The sequence below is a fragment of the Schistocerca americana genome, chromosome X (assembly GCF_021461395.2).
Source record: "Schistocerca americana isolate TAMUIC-IGC-003095 chromosome X, iqSchAmer2.1, whole genome shotgun sequence".
Classification (NCBI taxonomy): Eukaryota; Metazoa; Arthropoda; class Insecta; order Orthoptera; family Acrididae; genus Schistocerca; species Schistocerca americana.
Window position 1 is genome coordinate 802,597,506 of NC_060130.1, and position 9,036 is coordinate 802,606,541.

General features: G+C 38.7%; 1 protein-coding gene and 1 long non-coding RNA gene across 4 annotated transcripts in view; one reads left to right on the plus strand and one right to left on the minus strand.

Annotated features, from left to right (window-relative positions):
* LOC124555042 overlaps positions 1-5,018 on the plus strand; it is a 126,579-nt gene extending 121,561 nt beyond the window's left edge. For 2 of the 3 annotated variants that reach the window (XM_047128811.1, XM_047128813.1), the window contains exon 10: positions 4,630-5,018. In XM_047128811.1, coding sequence (XP_046984767.1) covers positions 4,630-4,752 — 123 coding nt within the window. In that variant the 3' untranslated portion in view covers positions 4,753-5,018. The remainder of the gene's footprint in view (positions 1-4,629) is intronic. The other variant, XM_047128812.1, reaches the window with a different exon arrangement.
* Positions 1,212-8,232, minus strand: LOC124555043. Its single transcript, XR_006968511.1, has 3 exons — positions 8,006-8,232; positions 1,499-1,621; positions 1,212-1,400 (listed from the first exon to the last, which is right to left on the minus strand). It is a non-coding gene; the product is annotated as an uncharacterized LOC124555043 (long non-coding RNA).
* Between the last annotated feature and the right edge of the window lie 804 nt (positions 8,233-9,036).

The following is a 9,036-nucleotide window of genomic DNA, read 5'->3' on the forward strand; positions in this document are numbered from 1 at the left end:
CAAGATCTGGACAAGTGGTGTAAAAGCAGACAAAACAGAAATCCATCCTCAAACAAAATAAGCATAGTTCATCCTTACATCAGAGAAGTAAAAACTAGAAAACATTTGAAAAGGTTTTTTTTAAGGAGAGTAAGGCAACAAGCTAACAAAGATAGGTCTCTCATGAAACTTTGGTACAAAACACTGCTAACTTAAGGAGCATATAAACCATCAATTTCAAATTCTCACATCCTTTCGTTATCAGTTACTGTAGGCTCCGGCATTTTCACAGAACACACGTGTTCGCAGCCGAGTCTATAGAGTAAGAATATAATGGGAAAAAAAGGCAGATGATAAAAATGAGTATCCTAACACGGGAACTGCAATAGCTTCCAAACGACTGAAAAACACGCCACAAACAAAGCACAAGTCAAGTGAAGTGTACCCCCCCCTCTAACTCAGGCAGCTATGCGCATGTGCACATCTGGCAGCTCGACAGCATCAGAAAAATTTTTCCGGGTAGATTCTGGCTGCTTACTCTCACTGTTTATGCACCAAACAGCCAAATTCCAAGTAGCCAGAAGCAGGAAGAGGCACTGCTTCTACGAAACTTCAACTGCGCATGCGCAGCAAGCTGTCTGGTAACTGCTTAAACAAACCTTATTTCAATGAAATTTGAAAACAATCATATCGATATTAATTAAAGTGTTCATAAGTTAATGCATGCAGAAAAATGTGCTCTCAGCCTTGAATACCTCATTGCTATTTGTATTGCGCACAATATTGTTTATTCGCAAGGGTTGGCAGTGAGTATATCCAAAACAGTTGTCCTGTCAATGAATGGTCTCTGTAAACTTGATTAATGGCTTAAACACAAACTTGTACAATATTAACGTTGTTTGCATGCTATCACATAGTACACCTTTTTCTTTGTTAGGATGATCTGAGAATGGATTCTGATACATGAAATCAGTCTTCAATTAAACAAAAGTAACTGAATGTTGCAACTTTGGCTGTTTTCTACATCAAACTGGTTAACACAGGTTGCTGTCCTGTTATTAATCCAGTGTGCTGGAAATCCAAAAAGATGAATTTTATAGCTGCTCGTTTCCATCGCAGGAGTTAATGGTGTCCTGTAAGATACCTGCCTCACCAACTATTCGTAACTCATCACATATTCGGAAATAAATGTCCAAATATTTATTTCATTCTTCAATCTCTAATCAGACGGAAATGTTAACATCATTTATTGCAGAACATACTTGTATTACACTTTTGGATTTTTTCCTTTACTTTTACTGTAAAAAGTGGTTGAATCATAAGCTCAATGCTTGATAATGGTGTTGGTCATGTTCATACCCACCTCCTTCCAAACACTTGTGTTAGATACATAACAAAAGATCCAGACTGTGTTGATGATGCTGCAATGGAAAAAAATATATATTAGTGTGCAGTGGAACACAAACCTACATCCATTCGTATCGTGAATCTCGAAACTATACATTGCGTTATGGCTTACTCGTTCAGCTACTGTCTCAAGTATCGTTGCTGCGTTATTAACCCTTTTGATGAGCAGGGTGATGTGTCTGTGATAGATTCTCGTTGCACCATTGCTTTGAAATGGCATACTGCAGCAGATACACTACAAAAGAAATAAATAATCGAAATTCACACAGTGTTCATTAGTACATGCTCGCGGAAGTCAGTAGTCGAAAGGCCACTAGTGACGTCATGACTGCAAAAACTAGTGCGATAGTTGAACACAGAACATTTCAACATTGAATATGTCACTGACACAATTACTTTTACAACACTTCTTACGAGAACTTTTGTTGAAAACCACAGATTTTGCATTACTTCCTTAAAAACCACTGAATTCATGTTACTTCCTTAAAAACTGCTGAATTCGTGTTATTTGCTTAAAAACCATCAAATTCACATTATTCATCGCGTTATCATTTAAACAAATTTTTCCTGTCCCTATTGATAGATTACGAAGTCTTTCTGTGGATATTCACACTTTGCAATCAATACTGCATTGTTATCTATTCATTTGTGTCCCTCTGTTTTTGGAAATACTGCCAGTAACAGCATTCTTAAGAAAAATATTTTCAAAGTGTGTAATGGTCAAAAGATGTGTTGCCTACTCATAATGTTTACAGTATAACCAATGGAATGCTCCAAAAATGTGAATCTGGTCTGGTGAATGAATTCAGTATTCAGTGTGCTTAAGACAGAAAAAGAGAAATAATTGTTATAGTTATTACTTTATTGTATTTAATTTGCAACTGATGCACTTACGTATAATAAGTAATTATGCTCTAGTCCCTAAAGCTAGTTACTGAAGTGGCAGTATAACTCAGATATATATATATATATATAAAATGTGTGTGTGTGTGTGTGTGTGTGTGTGTGTGTGTGTGTATGTACTTTTTTTTCCTTCCAACCCTCAGAGCCACGTCTATGAGACATAAGCTCTCATAATAAGTTGTATTTCCTTTGTGTTAGTACTGTGTATGCTATAACAGCATTTTTCATTAATTTATTGGACTCAAAAGTAAACATTAATCAATCAACAATAATATACACTCCCACATTGTCTAAAATAGTGATCAGATTGTTTACCAATTCCACGTCTGTAGGAAACTACTGGTTCTGAGTTAAAAATGTCATCAAACCAGGTTGGAAGTGAATTTTCATCTGGAAACAAATTTTCTTGACGGTTTTTTTCAATAAGGACTGGCAAAGTTAAAAATTTGAGAACATATGATCCGAATAATAAGTGCGTGAGAATTTCCCAAACATCTCCTGGATAGTTTTGTTTTTGAAATCAGGAGACTATGTTATTGATTGGTAAGAACCGCCAATGCAGTTTTGTCTGTCTTTTTCTTACATTGCAACTGAAGGTGTCTGTTGGCAACAAATACCACCTGTAATGGACACACCCCTGGGAAAAAGCTGCTAGTGCACACCACCTTTTTTCCGCCAACAGTTTCAAAATATGTTCACACTGATCTTTGCTTGAGTATATGACTCTTGTTATAGCCGAGCTGTTAATTTATTCTTAAAAAGTTAACATAAAGGTATCATAACTTTCCAACTATAACAATATTGCATAGACAAGTTCAGTGTATGAACTGACGACATTCAAGCAAAACTACAGTAACAATCACTGCTTTGATTTTTGCTGCTTTGAACTAGAGCATGGAGTACTCCTATGCCACCGAGCGAGGTGGCGCAGTGGTTAACACGCTGGACTCGCATTTGGGAGGACGACGGTTCAAATCCCGCGTCTGGCCATCCTGATTTAGGTTTTCCGTGATTTCCCTAGATCGCTCCAGGCAAATGCCGGGATGGTTCCTTTGAAAGGGCACGGTTGACATCCTTCCCTAATCCGATGAGACCGATGACCTTGCTGTCTGGTCTCCTCCCCCAAAACAACCCAACTCCTATGCCCATCTTCTCAAACCTTACCTATTGAATGAAAATGCTGCATGATGCTTAAATGGTTACAGTTCATCATGTCTCCCACCGAGACTTCCTGAATGAAGAAAATCCTTTTCTGACACGCTTTTCATAAAGGCAGTCGCCTCGCAAAGATTCTGACGTGCCTCTGCTGCCTGCACCCCTGTATTAAATCCAAAGCAAATAATACATCGCAAATGTTAGACCTATTTTCCACTTGCATGTCTATTTCACTACTCTGCAACAGTGTTCATAAATTTCAAGTATGCAAAATTCAATACATAATTGCAAAATAAATACTAGAACTTCAAATAAGGAAATTGCAGTTGATAAATACACTCGTAGCTCTGCGCTGCATTCACCTGGTGGCATATGGCTACAGCTGGTGGCCGGCGGCTGCTGTAGGGCGAGGAAACTCAAGAACATAAACCGTTTTGAACTTGATGCAGCCAAGAAGTGTTTAGCGGAATAGTTTCTGGAAATTTTTAATGTTATAGGTGGGTCATAAAGTGAAGCAAATTACCAGACTGATAACTTTAGCAGCCAACTGAAATGCAATTTAAAAATCTAATGAATGGAGTGGACTCAAACTCGGTACTTAATATCTACATTATTTGACGCTTTCCGCTAGGCCAGGAGCAAATACAGCAATTTAACACCACGTGAAGAGTGATGGCACTTTTCCCGTACACTTCCGCACCCTACAGTGTTGCTAGATTGTGCATACGGCAGGACTTAAAATTCTGAGGGGCGGCCAGTTGTATTGGCCACCTCAAGTGAAGGACCCTGACTGTACACAAAAGTAGTAGTATAATTACAGTGCATTGAACACCTGGGATGAACATTAATATTTTAGCCGCAAAGTGCCATATTTCGGCTCATGGATGTAGCATTCATTCCATATCCCTGGGTGTTTAAGTGGTGGCAAGTGTAACAACTCGGAGTAACCATTATATACATATACTTTGTAGTAAAAGAGTCCAGTGTATTTAGAAGTGAAACATTTTGTGGACAGAGTCACTAGGTGGCATAGACACTCTGTGGCATGCGTCTCTGTGAAGAGTGAAATTCGTATTTGCAGTTGTGCAGTGAGATTGAATTGGATGGGTAAAAGTGTAATTGTAGGTGAGACATCTGTTTTTGTCTGTTTGTGAAATTTAATTCTGTATCATTTTCTCTTCACAGGTGCAGACTGAAGTGCGGAATGGTCTTGCATTGTACATGCGCCTCGATAAGAGATTTCATGATATATTACTTGCAATTGCAAATTGTTCCAATAATATGTACTTGTGGGAGTATTGGGAGTAATAGTATTCATTCATATTTGTAGTTACCGTGTAGAAGAAATTGTTCCTTAATTGAAGTTACCTATTAGATATACATTATTTAGGAATCTATAGTCTGTAGAGCAAGTACCTATTAGATATACATTATTTAGGAATCTATAGTCTGTAGAGCAAATACCTATTAGATATACATTGTTTAGGAATCCATATTCTGTAGAGCAAATACCTATTAGATATACATTGTTTAGGAATCTATATTCTGTAGAGCAAAGTAATGCACTTATCTTAAAAATAAAATGTGTCTTATCAAAAAAAAAAAAAAAAAAAAAAAAAAAAAAAAAAAAAAAAAAAGATGTTTAATTTTGGTCTCAATAGTGCACTGTATAAAAGTAGCACATAAATGCTGCTTTCATTTAGATTCACATGATTCACACTCAGCAGGGAAGATTAGATTGACTAGTACTTTTTTCATTCTTTCAGATTTTCAAAGAGGATAGTTTCTTTGACTGTGACTCAGATCACCACTCCCTTTCATATCCAACTTAAGGATTTTTTTTTTCCCCCATTTGACCACAAGTTGAAGACACCCCCTGTCCCGTACCCCTGTAACTTTGAATTTTATAATGATCAGTTCACTGACTAAGAACTGTTTCAAGCTCTTGACTTCTCACAATACAGCTGTAGGCCCTGAATTGATTCATGATCAGATGGTCCTCAGAGTCTTAGGTGTATTTTTCTAGAAGGTGTTTCCCATTCGAAGTGGAAATATATTGTCATCATCCCAATCCTTAAGCCATGTAAAAACGCAATGTCCATCGACAATTAACAACTGACTAGCCTGACCAACATGCACTGCAGACTGTTTTGAATGGCAGCAGCCCAACAATTATGCTGGATTCTTGAATTTTGGGATTCGCTAGGACTTGATTTTTGGGACTCCTGTTTGATAAGAAGCTGACCTGGCTGCTCCCCATATTTTCTCTTTGCTTTCTCACCCATACCTCTTGGGATGTTGATCACTCTACTCCAATTCCATATTTACCAGGCCTTGATCTCATCATGACTGGACTATGGCTGCCCAGTTTGTGGCTCAGCAGCACCTTTGGTTTGGAAATTATGGGACCCGGTAGATCATTGTGGAGTAAGACTGGCCATTGGCACCTTTTTCACTAGTCCCATAGGTGGTCTTCTCGCTGAAGCAGGATTTAAAATCCTCCATCCTGCCAGTAACAACTCTTGCTGACTTCCACTATCACCATATGATGGTTTCCTAATTGTCGGACTTATCAAATTCCTTTTTTCATACAAGGGGTGTTGACCTCCCGACAACCACCTTCGGCTGGGTTTTCCAGTTAGAATGCGCCTTGAGACTCTTCGCCGGGTCCTCCACCTACCTCCCTTAGACTGTTCTCCCTTCCATCTTGGTTAGTACCCTGGCCACAAATTAGGATTGATTTATATTAAAGAGCTAAAGTATCAGTTGCCCCATGACCTTTCGGTATCTGTTCCTCTCAGCCCTTTTTTAGTATCAGGGTGCTACAGTTGATTTACACAGACAGCTCCAAAGCCATGCATATGATGGGATATGCTTTTACATCTTATACCAGTCAGGAACATTTTTTTTTTTTTTTTTTTTTTTTGCAAGGAACATGTAGTGTTTTCATGGTGGAGCTGATAGCCATTGACAGAGCACAGCATTTTATTAAATAGACCTCCCCTGCCTGCAGCTTAATTTGTAGTGACTCAATGAGTCTCCAGTTTACTGATTGATGTTACTCTTGTCATCCTGTGATATCTTATATTTGTACTCATCTCTCTGATATGAAATGTACTATCTGCTGACTTCTTTCTCTGTGTCCCAAGTTATGTGGATATCAGAGAAACAAACTATCCAACAGTCCTGGACGAACATCATGTGGAGGGCTGCTGCCAATTCGGGTACATTCTTTGCTATCGAGGAAGCTATGGCTGCATGACACTGTTCCTTCCATTTCTCTTGGAAAGAACCCATCATCTTATGTTGCCTCTGCATCAGTCATAATAGGTTAACATTTAGTTTTATCTTGTGTAACGAGTCACCCTCATGCTGTGGTTGCAAAGCTGTACATACAACAGCTTACATCCTGGCAAAATGCCTCATCCTCCTCCTAGCTCTCTCTGCGAAATATGGTCCTTCTGACTCCTTGCCTCTAATGTTAGCAGACAACTTACAGAAAGTTGAACTGGTTCTTCATTTCCTACGATAAAGTAGTTTTTAGTCTCAGATCTAATGTCTTAAAATGCTTTTGGGGTGCAGTTGGACCAGTTGTGGTAAGGGTCATCCCTCTTTTAGTCTGTTTTTTAATTACTTTTAGATGCACTGAGTCCTTTTTCTTGTCACACCCTATTTTACTTTTTCAGGATGAATATGAGACATTAATGATTCCTTATCCTGGATACAAGCTGATGATGGAAGAACAGTTGAACAGGTTTTTATTGTACCTCGGGTCTGAAAGAGGGGGCTCTATCCCCATCTTTAACACTGTAACTGTTTCAGATCGATGGTGGGATGATTAATGGCAGGACATCTCCGTCATTGCATGCAAAGCCCTAGGGGACACAGGGGACACAACTGCACCCACACCCTACCCATGTGATTATTTTTCTCATCCTGTTTTACTGTTGTTGGTTCTACATTTTTAGACTTTTCGCTTTCACTGTTATGAATCTTCTCTCCACCTGAGTAGTAGTTCTGTTATTGTCTTACCCTTGCATTTGGTTAAGGGTGTCAGTCTTTGGTGAGGTGCCTCTCACCACAGATGAGCCTTAGAGAGATCTCGTATGCCCTGTGTCCTGATGGCTGGCCCAGCTCATGACTTTTCTCTCTCATGCAATTATTTCTCACCTCTGGCATCAGTGTTACTTTTGATGCTTCGATTTTACCACTCCCATCATACTACCACAATTCACTCAAATTTCTGGCTGATGCCAGACTACCCGCTGAACAAGGGCCAATTACTTCGCAATAGAGTTCCTTAATCCCAACCAACCCTGTATGACCGGCCAGTCCCGTAGGCTCAAGCTGTATTTAAAGTGCAGTAAACTGTTGTGGAAAAGTGCTTTGTTGTAATGAAGGAGAGGTACTTCATTCACTGAAATAGGTTGACAGTTTAAGCATGGCAGGAGTGGAGGCAGCAGCAGAACCAGCACCTCATTGACTAAAGTTGGTCTAGAAAGTGGTGTTAAATCAGTCAATCATCTACTAAAGGCGTCGTCAAACAGGACACGTCTCTCACCGTGAAGCCCATCAGACGTGGTGTCAGTTGTGTTTGCTGCACACACTGAAATGACGTGGTACATCGCATGGAATGTGCTCCTCAGTGTGACTTGTGATCTCGGCACTCTCCAGTGGCAGTCTGTGGCATCTGGTGCAGAAATCACATGGTTTCTTTATGAAAATGGAGGTGTAAAATAGCTGCGTTAACTCTAGTGGTGGTTGTTGTTGAAAAGTGGAGGAAATTCCGAAGAAAATTCTGGACTTGTCGATAACTTGAACAGTGAATAATGCTGTAAATGATCTGACATAAATACTACTAGAAGTTATTAGTTAACTCAATTGAATTTTCATCTCATTTTTTGTTTTAAGTTGAATATAGCTAAAATATAGTGTCTAATGTTAATTTGCACATACATAATATCCTTATTATTCTCACTATTTGTCAAAAATTGACAATTTTAGAACTGTGACTGTAATACTATGAACCTTATAACTGAAACAGCAACTAGCCACAGAAATGGTGTAGAAAGGTTTATCTGAAGCAAACCATGACCAGTTTCGGGTTTCTTACAAATCCACATCTGAAGGTGCATGTCCATAAATGTGTTTATTTTTAAAACTCATAACAAAAATGCAGGACGAGTTCTTCACACAGAATCGTATATCACTGCTGTAAACCAATAACATATACAAATTGAGGGCCCAGCAAGAGAACAATTGAGTCTGTAACAACCATGTGAAGATAGATTTATAAGAAATCTGAAACTGGTCGTGGTTTGGTTCAAATAAACCTTTCCAAACCACACTTGTGGCTGATTGTTGTTTCAATTTAAATGTTATCCATATTATCAGTGTTGCATTGACTATCATCACACCGAAGTAACATACTACACTACATAGATTTCAAAATAGAGATTGGTTTCGCAACTCCATATGAAAGGAAGAAGAGATTTTTTCTAGGCTGCTCACCACCATTGAAAAAGATATTTACTGACAAGATACAAATGTAAGGCAGTCCATAAAACCAAGTGGTAGATAGATATATAGATA